General features: G+C 45.6%; 1 protein-coding gene across 4 annotated transcripts in view; it reads left to right on the top strand.

Annotated features, from left to right (window-relative positions):
- Nucleotides 1-15581, top strand: part of ipo9 (importin 9) — a 267453-nt gene that overhangs the window by 21108 nt on the left and 230764 nt on the right. For 3 of the 4 annotated variants that reach the window (XM_072480721.1, XM_072480720.1, XM_072480719.1), the window contains exon 2: nt 6829-6890. In XM_072480721.1, the coding sequence (XP_072336822.1) occupies nt 6829-6890 (62 nt within the window). Of the gene's footprint in view, nt 1-6827; nt 6891-15581 lie in introns of those variants that run through there. The other variant, XM_072480722.1, reaches the window with a different exon arrangement.

The raw sequence follows: 15581 nt of genomic DNA, 5'->3' as shown, positions 1-15581 counted from the left end.
GGGGGTGGGTACTGGAGCAATAGGTCAGAAGGTGAAAGCATTGAGGGAGAACTAGGGAATAGGGCCAGTATGGCTCTGAGGAAGAGCAGGCAGGGAGATGTTGCTGAAAACAGCAGGTCAGGTGGCCTGAAGTTCATATGTTTTAATGCAAGAAGTATTACGGGTAAGGCAGATGAACTTAAGAGCTTGGAACTATGATGTTGTTGCCATTACAGAGACCTGGATGTTGCTGGTATGGAGCGATTGAATAAACTCGGTTTGTCCTCACTGGAACGACGGAGGTTGAGGAGCCACCTGATAGAGGTCTACAAAACTATGAGGGGCAATAGCAGAGTGGATAGTCAGAGGCTTTTCCCCAGGGTAGAGGGGCCAATTACTAGGGGGCATAGGTTTAAGGTGCGAGGGGCAAGGTTTCGAGTAGATGTACGAGGCAAGTTTTTTTACGCAGAGGGTAGTGGGTGCCTGGAGCTCGCTACCGGAGGAGGTGGTGGAAGCAGGGACGATAGTGACATTTAAGGGGCATCTTGACAAATACATGAATAGGATGGGAATAGAGGGATACGGACCCAGGAAGTATAGAAGATTTTAGTGACGGGCAGCATGGTCGGCACAGGCTTGGCGGACCGAAGGGCCTGTTCCTGTGCTGTACTTTTCTTTGTTCTTTGGAAGGTATACAGAGGATCTGACTCCGGGTGTTCTGGCAAGGAGGAAGGAGCTACATGCAAGGTTTGATCTTATGTCCACAGGGAAGGCGGCTCGGCCGCTGCGGCGGGTAAGGTGCGTTATGTGTGAGCATGAGGAGTAGGCCAGCTGCATGTTGGCTGGCCAGTTCCTCCGGCAGGTGGTTGTGAGAGATATTGTTGGGGTCAGGGATGCAACGGGAAGGGACAGCTGGTCGTCGCACCGGGGCAGGTGAACAAAGTTTTTGTATAAGTCAGAGCCTCTGGAGGATAAGTCAGATATGAGGAGGTTTTTGGGTCTATTGGAGTGTCCTGAAGTAGGAGAGGAGGAGAGGGCAGGATTGGAGCAGCCAGTGGGTTGGAAGAAGTGTAGGTGGTTATAAGGAAAATGCAGACTGGCAAGGCACTGGGGCCGGATGTCTTCCTGGTGGAATTATATAAAAGGTTTAAGGATAAGTTGGCGCTGCTGTTGGTGGAAATGTTTGAGGACATGATGTTCAGGGGGGCATTGCCAGAGATGATGGGTCAGGCATCCATTTCATTGCTGTTTAAAAAGGATAAAGATCCAGTGGAATGTCATACAGGCTTGTTGAATGTGGATGCCAAGATATTGGCGAAGGTGCTAGTGTTCGGGTTGGAGGAGTGCCTTCCAATGTTATTGGGGAAGATCAGATGGGGTTCGTAAAGGGCTGGCAGTTTGTCCAGCGGCTGTTGAATTTGGTGCTTTCTCCGGCAGAAGGGAGGGAGATCGCGTGGTGGCGCTGAGTGCAGAGAATGCGTTTGATTGGGTGGAGTAGAGTTATCTGTTTGCGGTGTTGGAGAGGTTTGGGATTGGGCCTAAGTTTGTGACATGGGTGAAATTGTATAAAGATCCGATGGAGAGCGCAAACAAATGAGATGAATTTGGGATACTTTCCGTTGCACAGAGGAACGAGGCAGGGATGCCACATGTACCCTGCTTCTGTTTGCACTGGCAATAGATCCCTTGACCATGCTGCTGAAGTGCTTGGATAAATAGAAGGGGGTAGTGAGGGTGGGGTGAAACATAGGGTGTCCCTGCGTGCTGATGATCTTTTGTTGTATATTTTGGACCCGAGCTCTTCCGTGGGGGCCATAATGGGACTGCTTAGGATATTTGGTTCATTTTCGGGCTACAAGCTGAACTTGGGTAAAAGTGAGTGTTTTGTGGTGTCTCCTCCAGGGGCAGGAGTCAGAGTGGGTGTGGGGGTTACCATTTCAGTTGACAATGACCCACTTCAGGTATTTGGGAATGCAGGTAGCCCAGGATTAGGCCCGGCTTCGTAAGTTGAATTTTACGGGTCTGGTAGCTAGGGTTAAGGTGGATCTACTGAGGTGGGATAGTCTTCCCCTGTCGTTGGCCAGTCAGGTGCAGGCGGTGAAGATGAATATTTTGCGGTGGTTTTTATTTTTCGTCCAGTGCCTGACTGTCTTTCTGCCGGGGCGTGAGCCTTCTGAACTTGAACTTGGACTATTACTGGGCGACAAATGTGGAAAAAGTGCGGGGTTGGATTCTGGAGTCGGATACTTTGGGGGTGAGGATGGAGGAAGGGCGGTTCACACGTTTGGAGGAGTTGGGAGTAAAGTTTGGGTTCTTGTGTGAAGAGGGTTTTTGATGCATGTAGATAGGTGCGGGACTTGCCAAAAAAAGTATTTCCGACCTGTCTGGTAGCATCTTCTTCATTGCTGGAGGAGGTGTTGTTGGTAATGGGGTTGGAGGGTGGGTTCGTCTCGGCGATTTATGGGAAGATTTTTGAGGAAGGTGAGGTGTCTGGAGGGGGTTACGGTCAAGTGGGAGGAGGAGCTGGGGATGGCGCGAGAGGAGGGATTGTGGTGTGAGGTGCTGCGGAGGGTGAATGCCTCAACCTAGTGTGTGAGGCTGAGGTTGATACAGCTAAAGGTGGTACACAGGGCGCACATGACCTCGAGGATGAGACGGCTGTTTGAGGGGTAGATGATATTTGTGAACGGTGTGGAAGGGGCCCAGCTAATCATGTATATATGTTCTGATTCTGCCCGAAGTTGGAGAAATTTTGGATGTTATTTTTCAGCACCATGCCGGTGATCTTGCATGTGGACTTGGAGCCCAGTTCCCTGGGAGCCAGGGTGTCAGACCTATCAGAGTTGAAGGTGGGGGCAGATGTTTTAGCCTCCGCCTCACTGATCGCTCGCAGATGGGTTTTGTTGGGGTGGAGGTCAGCTTCTCCACCTTGTGGCTGGGGTCAATTGGAGTTCCTGCATTTAGAGAAGGTGACATTTTCGCTAAGAGGGGTGAATGAGAGGTTCCACAAGAAATGGGATTTGTTCATTCTACATTTTGGAGAACTGGTTACCATTAACTGTTAGTGGGGGAGGAGGTGGATTGGAGGCTGTGGGGCGGGGTGGTGGGGGGAGATTTTGTGTTGGGTTTATTTTCGTGTTGTAATGTTTTCAAGTGGCGGGATTCGAACACGGGTCCCCAGACCCTGGGTCTCTGTTTTTCCAGTGTTAAAAACTTGAATAACGATACTTTTGAAAAATGCCTCTAAAATGTTTTTCAAAAGAAAAATTACATAAAGGGGGGAGGCAGTGGTATTGTCACTGGACTAGTAATCCAGAGACCCAGGGTAATGCTCTGGGGACCCGTGTTCGAATCCCACCAATGCAGATGGTGAAATTTGAATCCAAGAAAAATCTGGAATTAAAAGTCTGATGATGGGACCATTGTAGATTGTCACAAAAATCCATCGGGTTCACTAATGCCCTTTAGGGAAGGGGTGGCACAGTGGTTAGCATTGCTGCCTCTCAGCATCAGGGACCCTGGTTGAATTCCAGCCTTGGGTGACTGTGGAGTTTGCAGATTCTTCCCGAGTCTGCGTGGGCTTCCTCCGAGTGCCCCGGGTTTTTCCCACAATCCAAAGATGTGCAGGCTAGGTGGATTGGTCATACTAAATTGCCCCTAAGTGTCCAGGGATGTGCAGATTCAGGGATAGGGCGGGATGGACGGGTGATTATACATGGATAGAGTGTTCTTTCGAAGGATTGGTACAGAGTCTATGGGCCGAATGGCCTATTGCACTCTGGAGATTCAGTGAAAGCAGTCATCCTTACCTGGTCGGGCCTACATGTGACTCCAGACCCACAGCAATGTGGTTAACTCTTAATTGCCCTTAGGGATTTGCAATAAATGGCAGCCCAGCCTACGACGCCCACATCCCATGAACAGAAGTTTCTCACTCATTAAACATTTGGTTCCCCCCTTCTGGTATTCATTGTGTGTCTTTTAATGTGATGATAGACACAAATATCTATTTCATGCCTCTACCATTCTTTCTTTGCCATAATTTCTCCCATCTCATCAATGGTGCTGGGAAAATTGATGGGATTGAAGGCAGATAAATCCCCAGGGCCTGATAATCTGCATCCCAGAGTGCTTAAGGAGGTGGCTCTGGAAATAGTGGATGCATTGGTGGTCATCTTCCAGGATTCTATAGACTCTGGAACTGTCCCTGCAGATTGGAGGGTAGCTCACGTCACTCCAATATTCAAAAAGGGAGGTAGAGAGAAAGCAGGGAATTATAGACCAGTAAGCCTAACATCGGTAGTGGGGAAAATGCTTGAATCCATTATTAATGACTTGATAGCGGAACATTTAGAAAGCAGTGGCAGGATCAGTCAGAGTCAGCATGGATTTATGAAGGGAAAATCATGCTTGACAAATCTGTTGGAATTCTTTGAAGAGGTAACCAGTACAGCCGACAAGGGGGAGCCAGTCGGTATGGTATATTTGGACTTTCAGTCCCGCATAAGAGATTATTGCGCAAGATTAAAGTGCATGGGATTGGGGGAAATGTATTGAGGTGGATAGAAAACCGGTTGGCAGAGAGGAAACCGAGTAGGGATTAATGGATCCTTTTCAAATTGGCAGGCAGTATCTAATGGGGTACCACAGGGATGGGTGCCGGGACCCCAGCTATCCACAATATTTATTAATGATTTGGATGAGGGAACAAAATGTAACATCTCAAAGTTTGCAGATGGTACCAAGTTGGGTGGGAGGGTGAATTGTGACGAGGATGCAGGGATCGTACAGCATGATCTGGGCGCGTTGGACGAGTGGGCAAATCAATGGCAGATGCTGTATACTTTGGATATGTGTGAGGTTATTCACTTTGGAAGCAAAAACAGGAAGGCAGATTACTACCTGAATAGTTGTAAATTGGGAGAGGGGAGTGTGCAGCAGTGTCCTTGTGCACCATTCGTTAAATGTAAACATGGTGCGGCAGGCGGTAAAGAAGGCTAATGGTATGTTGGCCTTCATTCCGAGAGGTTTCGAGTATGGAAGCAGGGATGTGTTGTGGCAATTATACAGGGCCTTGGTGAGGCCACACCTGGAGTATTGTGTGCAGTTTTTAAAAGAATTTAGTGTACCCGATTATTTTTTTCCGTTAAGGGGCAATTTAGTGTGGCCAATCCACCTCGCCTGCACATCTTTGGGTTGTGGAGGCGAAACCCACGCAAACACGGGGAGAATGTGCAAACTCCACATGGCCAGTGACCCAGAGCCGGGATAGAACCTGGGACCTTGGCGCCGTGATTGTGTGCAGTTCTGGTCTCCTTTTCTGAGGAAGGATGTTCTTGCTCTTGAGGGAGTGCAGCCAAGGTTTACCAGACTGATTCCAGGGATGGCGGGACTGCCAAATGAGGAGAGATTGATTAGGTTGGGATTGTTCTTGCTGGAGTTCAGAAAAATGAGGGGGGATCTCATAGAGACTTCTAAAATTTTAACGGGACTAGACAAGGTAGATGCAGGGAAGATGTTACCAATGATGGGTGTGTCCAGAACCAGGGCCACAGTCTGAGGATTCAGGGTAAACCATTTCGGACAGATATAAGGAGACATTTCTTCACCCAAAGAGTGGTGCACCAGTGGAATTCATTACCACAGGAAGTAGTTGATGCTAAAACATCGAATATATTCAAGAGGCGGCTAGATATAGCACTTGGGGAGAATGGGCTCAAAAGCTGTGGGAAGAAAGCAGGATTAGGCTATTGAGTTGGATGAGAAGCCATGATCGTGATGAATGGCGGAGCAGGCTCGAAGGGCCAAAAGGCCTCAAAGAACAAAGAAAAGTACAGCACAGGAACAGGCCCTTCGGCCCTCCAAGCCTGTGCCGACCATGCTGCCCGTCGAAACTAAAATCTTCCACTCTTCCGGGGTCCGTACCCTCTATTACCATCCTATTCATGTATTTGTCAAGATGTCACTATCGTCCCTGCTTCCAGCACCACCTCCGGCAGCGAGTTCCAGGCACCCACTAGCCTCTGTGTAAAAAAAAAAAAAACTTGCCTCGTTCATCTCCTCGCTCCTTAAACCTATGCCCCCTAATAATTTACCCCTCTTACCCTGGGAAAAAGCCTCTGACGATCCACTCTGTCTATGCCCCTCATAAGTTTGCAGACCTCTATCAGGTCGTCCCTCAACCTCTGTCGTTCCAGTGAGAACAAACCAAGTTTATTCAACCTCTCCTCATAGCTCAGTACAAAGACGTGCAGGTGAGATGGATTGGCCATGCTAATTTGCCATTAGTGTCCAAAAAGGTGAGGAGGGGTTATTGGGTTAAGGATAGGGTGGAAGTGAGGGCTTAAGTGGGTCGGTGCAGACTCGAGGGGCCGAATAGCCTCATTCTGCACTATGTTTTATGTTCTACAGCTATTGCCCTCCAAACCAGAGAACATTCTGCTAAATCTCTTCTGCACCCTCTCCAAAGCCTCCACATCCTTCTGGTAGTGTGGTGACCAGAATTGAATACTACACTCCAAGTGTGGCCTCCTCCTGCTCCTGTCTTCTATGTACCTATGTATGCTTTAAGGGATCCACATTTGGTTTTGCTATTTTCATTTTGCATATTGTTATAAACTGTTATGGATTGGCCATGCTGTTTTTCAGTCACATTCTAGCTTCTCCTTCTTTATCAATATTTGTGTTAATCTTTTCTAGGTATCTAAAAGGTCCAGTGTTCAGAATTGCTGCACTTGACCATAATAGAAGCCTCTTTTAACCTGATGTTATCCTTGACTTTTAATTTGCCGCTTTTGTCCCCCAGAGTCTTTATTTATGAATGGATTGTTTTGATGTGTTCTGTTTCAGAGTTTGGTGTTCACTTGGCAGAGCTGACAGTGGATCCCCAGGGTGTTCTGGCTATACGACAGGTATGTGCAGAATGTCATGGCAATATTGCTCTGGAATAGACTAATTGGACAAGGGAATTTGAACTTCAAGCATTTAACTTTTGGACTTTTTGGTGTTGAAGTGAATTTTAGTTAATTTATATCTACACATTATTGCAATGAAACCTGAAGAAAGATATCCCCAAGAACTGTACTTTCAAAACAAAATGAGTGCGGCCTCAACCGGGACCTGGGATTCATGTCACATTACATTCATCCCCCACCATCTGGCCTGTGAAATCCTACCAACTGTCCTGGCTTGATGTAATTCACACCTCTTTAACCTGGGGTTACCCCATCTCTGGATCTGTAAAGATTTAATCACCTGCTAATGGTCGCATTCCAAGCATTGTTTGGCATCTTTGAATTTGTCTATATATGTGTTTCTGGAACATACCTCTTCATTCACCTGAGGAAGGAGCAGCGCTCCGAAAGCTAGTGACATCGAAACAAACCTGTTGGACTTTAACCTGGTGTTGTAAGACTTCGTACTGTGTTCAAAACAAAAGACATGCTTACACAGTGACATGGACAATTTGCATAGTAAAATATATCAGAGGCACTCTGGGACCATGAACCCTCTCAAAAACACAATGGACAACCTTGACAGCACCAAACCCTTTTACAGCTTAAAAACAATATAAGCACACTGATGCCAGGTGACAGTGGGTATGGTGAAAGAAATGGCTTTTGTGGAATGTAGAGCTCTTTATCCAGCATTGAGAGCAACAGAGAAATTGCAATTTCCAGATAGTTGCAAAGCTCTTCCTTCCCCTGGGATATAGTGGCTTCCCTGCTGCTGTGGATGTTGGGAAAATAACTTTTCATTCTTCTGAGCATCTTGTTTTAATAAATTTAAAGTACCCAATTCATTTTTTTTTTCCAATTATGGGGCAATTTAGCTTGGCCAATCCACCTACCCATCATATCTTTCGATTGTGGGGGTGAGATACATAGAAGATATAGGAGCAGGAGGAGGCCTTTTGGCCCTTCGAGCCTGCTCTGCCATTTATCGCGATCATGGCTGATCATCCAACTCAGCCTAATCCTGCTTTCTTCCCATAGTCTTTGATCCCATTCGCCCCAAGTGCTATATCTAGCCGCCTCTTGAATATATTCAATGTTTTAGCATCAACTACTTGCTGTGGGAATGAATTCCACAGGCTCACGACTCTGGGTGAAGAAATGCCTCTTTATATCTGTCTGAAATGGTTTATAACAATAATAATCTTTATTGTCATAAGTAGGCTTACATTAACACTGCAATGAAGTTACTGTGAAAAGCCCCTAGTCGCCACATTCTGACGCGTGTTCTGGTACAGAGAGGGAGAATTCAGAATGTCCAATTCATCTAACAGCACGTCTTTCGTGATTGTGGGAGGAAAACGGAGCACTCGGAGGAAACCCACGCAGACATGGGGTGAACGTGCAGACTCCACACAGACAGTGACCCAAGCCGGGAATCGGACCTGGGACCCTGGAGCTGTGAAGCAACAGTGCTACTCACTGTGCTACCATGCTTACCCTGAATCCTTAGACTGTGACCCCTGGTTCTGGACACACCCACCATCGGGAACATCTTTCCTGCATCTACCCTGTCTAATCCTGTTATAATTTATTTTATAAATCTCTATGAGATCCCCTAATTTTCCTGAACTCCACCGAGAACAACCCTTATCTAGTAAATCTCTTCTCGTATGACAGTCCCGCCATCCCTGGAATCCGTCTGGTAAACCTTTGCTGCACTCCCTTGAGAGCAAGAACATCCTTCCTCAGAAATGGTCCCATCTCTCCCAGAACCGGTTGCAATGTCCCAAAAATCTGAATCCCTCCCTCGTGCACCATCTCTCAAGCCACGCATTCATCCTGTCTATTGTTATGGGCCAGGGTTTAGAGAACCCCAAAGTGTATCGTGGAGTTCACCTGACCCACAACTTATAATAGATTGTGGTATGGGGAGCACACGGCTCACTCAACAGATGTGGTACAGCAGAAATGGAAAAGTATTTTTTAAAGCAAAATAATGTTTATTCTATGAACTCAAGTTAACCTTTTAAAACATACAGTGAACATCTTCGCAACCATTAATTCAAATACAACCCCCAAAGAATACAACACTAAGTAATCCTTTAAGCTCTCCTTTTAACATCCATAAGACTTAAAACACCTTTTACCACAAGCACATCAGGTTAAAGTCACTACTGTTATTAGTTTTAAATCACCAGGATCGATTTACAGTCTTTTGATTACAGAGAGAGACTCTAATACACCTGGCTGTGACTGCAGCTATCCAGCTCTGAAAACTAAACTAAAACACATCCTGCAGCAAACAGCCTAAAACGAAAGTAAAAAGCTGATACAGCCCAGCTCCACCCCCTCTCTGACATCACTGCAGTAAGAAACACCCATTTCTTAAAGGTACTCACTACAGATATTTATATACACACCCATTTCTTAAAGGTACATTTCTTAAACACCCGTTTCTTAAAGGTACTCACATGACACCTCCCCCAAGAACAAAAAATAAACCATCAACTTCAAGATGGTTTCATTTTTCACCTTTTCACTATCCTTTAACAAATGCACACAATAAATATCCTTTTTTGTTTCAAAAAACATACGCAAACAGGTATAATATAGTCCATTTTTCTTTCTTTCTTCCTCCAACTGAAACTGCTTCCGTTCATCACATTTGTGACAAAGTATCGGCTATCACGTTTTCTCGTCCCGCCACATGTACTATTTTTGAATGAAATAGCTGTAACAATAAACCCCAGTGAAACAGCCTTGCATTGTTATTCCGGAATCGCTCCAAAAATGTCAACGGATTATGATCAGTATTTTTTAACGGTGTCAGACGGATTGCTGGTCACATAAATGTGAAAATGTTGCAAATCCAGCACCAAACTCAAAGTCTCCTTCTCAATCGTGGAATACTTTTTCTGGTGAGAATTCAATTTCTTTGAAAAATAACCAATAGATCGCTCTAGCCCTTCGTCGTCACCCTTCTCTACACCCACATCACTCGCATCAACTGCCACTTTGAATGGTTTTGTATAATTTGGGATGGCTAACATAGGAGCAGTGGTTAACACCGCCTTCAGGCCATCAAATGCCTGTTGACTCTCCACTGTCCACTGGAATTTGTTAGGCTTCTTGAACACGTCCATCAGTGGAGCGACCACACTGCGAAAACTCGGTACAAATTTCCGGTAAAATCCACTCATACCAAGAAATCGCATTATTTCCCGTCGTGTCGAGGGTATCAGAAACTCCCCAATAACTTTTGTTTTCACATCCCGTGGGACAATTCGACCCTGTCCGATTGCATGGCCAAGGAAAGTGACTTGGGCCTTTCCAAATTCACTTTTGGCTAGGTTTATCACCAAACCCGCCTCCTGAAGTCGATCGAATAACTCCTTCAGATGTTTCAAATGTTCTGTCCATGTCTGGCTGAAAATTACCAGATCGTGGATGTATACCGCACAATTGGGTAATCCTGAAACGACTTTGTTAGTTAACCATTGAAATGTGGCTGGGGCGTTTTTCATGCCAAATGGCATAACTTTGAATTGGTATATACTATCTGGAGTCACAAAAGCTGAAATCTCCTTCGCCCTTTCGGATAAAGGTACTTGCCAGTAACCTTTAAGTAAATCCAGTTTGGAAATAAAAGCTGATTGTCACACTTTTTCAATGCAATCCTCCAAACGTGGGATAGGATAAGAGTCCGTTCTTGTACTGCATTAACCTTTCTATAGTCCACGCACAACCATTGGGTACCGTCTGGTTTAGGTACCATCACTATGGATGAACTCCATTGGCTGCAACCCACTTCAATTATTGCCATTTTTAAGCATACACTCAATCTCTTTGTTAACCTATGCCAATTTTTAAGGGTTAAGTCTGTATGGATGTTATTTGATTGGAACAGCATTTCTCACATTTACATGTATAGCCATTTGAGTACTTCCCAATTTATCTCCACAAATATGCCCATGTGATATCAATAACTCTTTCAGGTCAGTTCGTTTTTCCTCTGGAACGTAACTCAACAATTTATCCCAATTTTTAAGACCATCCTCGTTTTCCAATTTAATTTGAGGTATGTCAAATTCCAACTCATCTGGATTTGGTTTGTCACTTTGAGTTAGAATCATTAAAACCTCCTCCTTTTTCTCTCCTTCCCTTTCAAAGTACCTTTTAAGCATATTCACATGACACACTCGTTGAGTTTTTTCTTCTCTCTGACGTTTTTACCACATAATTCACCTCACTTAATTTCCTTTCAATCTGATAAGGTCCACAAAACCTTGCTTTTAAAGGTTCACCTACCACTGGTAACAACACTAAAACTTTTATCTCCACTGGCAAAACTACGAACTTTGGATTTCTTGTCTGCTACCCGTTTCATCACATTTTGTGCAACTTTTAAATGTTGCCTAGCCAATTCACCTGCTCTATTTAATCGTTCCCTAAAATTTGACATGTAATATAGAACAATCCAGCGCAGTACAGGCCCTTCGGCCCACGATGTTGCACCGAAACAAAAGCCATCTAACCTACACTATGCCATTATCATCCATATGTTTATCCAATAAACTTTTAAATGCCCTCAATGTTGGCGAGTTCACTACTGTAGCAGGTAGGGCATTCCACGGCCTCACTACTCTTTGCGTAAAGAACCTACCTCTGACCTCTGTCCTATATCTATTACCCCTCAGTTTAAAGTTATGTCCCCTCGTGCCAGCCATATCCATCCGCGGGAGAAGGCTCTCACTGTCCACCCTATCCAACCCCCTGATCATTTTGTATGCCTCTATTAAGTCTCCTCTTAACCTTCTCTCCAACGAAAACAACCTCAAGTCCATCAGCCTTTCCTCATAAGATTTTCCCTCCATACCAGGCAACATCCTGGTAAATCTCCTCTGCACCCACTCCAAAGCCTCCACGTCCTTCCTATAATGCGGTGACCAGAACTGTACGCAATACTCCAAATGCGGCCGTACCAGAGTTCTGTACAGCTGCAACATGACCTCCCGACTCCGGAACTCAATCCCTCTACCAATAAAGGCCAACACTCCATAGGCCTTCTTCACAACCCTATCAACCTGGGTGGCAACTTTCAGGGATCTATGTACATGGACACCTAGATCCCTTTGCTCATCCACACTTTCAAGAACTTTACCATTAGCCAAATATTCCGCATTCCTGTTATTCCTTCCAAAGTGAATCACCTCACACTTCTCTACATTAAACTCCATTTGCCACCTCTCAGCCCTGCTCTGCAGCTTATCTATATCCCTCTGTAACCTGCTACATCCTTCCACACTATCGACAACACCACCGACTTTAGTATCGTCTGCAAATTTACTCACCCACCCTTCTGCGCCTTCCTCTAGGTCATTGATAAAAATGACAAACAGCAACGGCCCCAGAACAGATCCTTGTGGTACTCCACTTGTGACTGTACTCCATTCTGAACATTTCCCATCAACCACCACCCTCTGTCTTCTTTCAGCTAGCCAATTTCTGATCCACATCTCTAAATCACCCTCAATCCCCAGCCTCCGTATTTTTTGCAATAGCCTACCGTGGGGAACCTTATCAAACGCTTTGCTGAAATCCATATACACCACATCAACTGCTCTACCCTCGTCTACCTGTTCAGTCACCTTCTCAAAGAACTCAATAAGGTTTGTGAGGCATGACCTACCCTTCACAAAGCCATGCTGACTATCCCTGATCATATTATTCCTATCTAGATGATTATAAATCTTGTCTCTTATAATCCCCTCCAAGACTTTACCCACTACAGACGTGAGGCTCACCGGTCTATAGTTGCCGGGGTTGTCTCTGCTCCCCTTTTTGAACAAAGGGACCACATTTGCTGTCCTCCAGTCCTCTGGCACTATTCCTGTAGCCAATGATGACATAAAAATCAAAGCCAAAGGTCCAGCAATCTCTTCCCTGGCCTCCCAGAGAATCCTAGGATAAATCCCATCAGGTCCCGGGGACTTATCTATTTTCAGCCTGTCCAGAATTGCCAACACCTCTTCCCTACGTACCTCAATGCCATCTATTCTATTAGCCTGGGGCTCAGCATTCTCCTCCACAACATTATCTTTTTCCTGAGTGAATACTGACAAAAAATATTCATTTAGTATCTCGCCTATCTCTTCAGACTCCACACACAATTTCCCATCCCTGTCCTTGACTGGTCCTACTCTTTCCCTAGTCATTCGCTTATTCCTGACATACCTATAGAAAGCTTTTGGGTTTTCCTTGATCCTTCCTGCCAAATACTTCTCATGTCCCCTCCTTGCTCGTCTTAGCTCTCTCTTTAGATCCTTCCTCGCTACCTTGTAACTACCCATCGCCCCAACCGAAACTTCACACTTCATCTTCACATAGGCCTCCTTCTTCCTCTTAACAAGAGATTCCACTTCCTTGGTAAACCACGGTTCCCTCGCTCGACGCCTTCCTCCCTGTCTGACCGGTACATACTTATCAAGAACACGCAGTAGCTGATCCTTGAACAAGCCCCACTTATCCAGTGTGCCCAACACTTGCAGCCTACTTCTCCACCTTATCCCCCCCAAGTCACGTCTAATGGCATCATAATTGCCCTTCCCCCAGCTATAACTCTTGCCCTGCGGTGTATACTTATCCCTTTCCATCATTAACGTAAACGTCACCGAATTGTGGTCACTGTCCCCAAAGTGCTCTCCTACCTCCAAATCCAACACCTGGCCTGGTTCATTACCCAAAACCAAATCCAACGTGGCCTCGCCTCTTGTTGGCCTGTCAACATATTGTTTCAGGAAACCCTCCTGCACACACTGTACAAAAAACGACCCATCTATTGTACTCGAACTATATCTTTTCCAGTCAATATTTGGAAAGTTAAAGTCTCCCATAATAACTACCCTGTTACTTTCGCTCATATCCAGAATCATCTTCGCCATCCTTTCCTCTACATCACTAGAACTATTAGGAGGCCTATAAAAAACTCCCAACAGGGTGACCTCTCCTTTCCTGTTTCTAACTTCAGCCCATACTACCTCGGCAGAAGAGTCCCCATCTAGCATCCTCTCCGCCACCGTAATACTGCTCTTGACTAGCAGCGCCACACCTCCCCCTCTTTTGCCTCCTTCTCTGAGCTTACTAAAACACCTAAACCCCGGAACCTGCAACATCCATTCCTGTCCCTGCTCTATCCATGTCTCCGAAATGGCCACAACATCGAAGTCCCAGGTACCAACCCATGCTGCCAGTTCCCCTACCTTGTTTCGTATACTCCTGGCATTGAAGTAGACACACTTCAAACCACCTACCTGAACACTGGCCCCCTCCTGCGACGTCAAATCTGTGCTCCTGACCTCTATACTCTCATTCTCCCTTACCCTAAAACTACAATCCAGGTTCCCATGCCCCTGCTGCATTAGTTTAAACCCCCCCAAAGAGCACTAACAAATCTCCCCCCCAGGATATTTGTGCCCCTCAGGTTCAGATGTAGACCATCCTGTCTGTAGAGGTCCCACCTTCCCCAGAAAGAGCCCCAGTTATCCAAAAATCTGAATCCCTCCCGCCTGCACCATCCTTGTAGCCACGTGTTTAAATGCTCTCTCTCCCTATTCCTCATCTCACTATCATGTGGCACGGGCAACAACCCAGAGATAACAACTCTGTTTGTTCTAGTTCTGAGCTTCCATCCAATAATGTAAGTTCTGATTTCTCACTCACCAATTTTTCCTTAATCAATTTAAGTGGTCCTCTTACCTCATGACCAAAGATTAGTTCAAAAGGACTAAATTTGGTTGACTCATTAGATGCATCCCTAATTGCAAACAGTACAAATGGGATTCCTTTATCCCAATCCTCTGGATAATAGTGACAATAAGCCCACAACATTGTCTTAAATGTCTGATGCCACCTTTCTAATGCTCCCTGCGATTTTGGATGGTACGCAGTTGATTTAAATTGTTTTATTCCTAAACTATCCATAACTTCTTTGAATAACCTTGAGGTAAAATTTGATCCTTGAGCCGATTGTATTTCTGTGGGTAGTCCATATCTATTAAAGAATTTAAGTAACTCCACAATCTTTTTAGCACACCCATTTATAAACACCCATTTCTCAAAAATACATTTCTTAAACACCCATTTCTTTAGGTACGCTCAAATGATATTATCCTGTCATTCCTACTCCGACTAGCACGTGGCACTGGTAGCAATCCCGACATTACTACTTTTGAGGTCCTACTTTTTAGTTCAGCTCCTAACTCCCTATATTCATCATGTAGGACCTCATCCTGTTTTTTACCTATATCGTTGGTGCCTATATGCACCACGACAGTTGGCTGTTCACCGTCCCCCTTAAGAAAGTCCTGCAGCTGCTCTGAGACATCCAGGACTCTTGCACCCAGGAGGCAACATGCCTTTCAGGAGTCTTGTTTGCATCAGCAGAAACGCCTGTTTACTCCCCTGATTATCGAATCCCGTGTCACGATTCCTCTGCCAGTCTTTGTCCTGCACTCCTGCGCAGCAGAGCCAGCCACAATGCCGTGAACCTGGCAACTATTGCCTGCCCCTGGAGACCCACGCAGACACCATGAGAATGTGCAAATCCAACACAGACAGTGGACTGGGATCGAAACCGGGTGCTCGGTG

This window comes from Scyliorhinus torazame, chromosome 17, assembly GCF_047496885.1.
Source record: "Scyliorhinus torazame isolate Kashiwa2021f chromosome 17, sScyTor2.1, whole genome shotgun sequence".
In the NCBI taxonomy this organism is placed as follows: Eukaryota; Metazoa; Chordata; class Chondrichthyes; order Carcharhiniformes; family Scyliorhinidae; genus Scyliorhinus; species Scyliorhinus torazame.
This window is presented reverse-complemented; position numbering and strand designations above follow the sequence as displayed.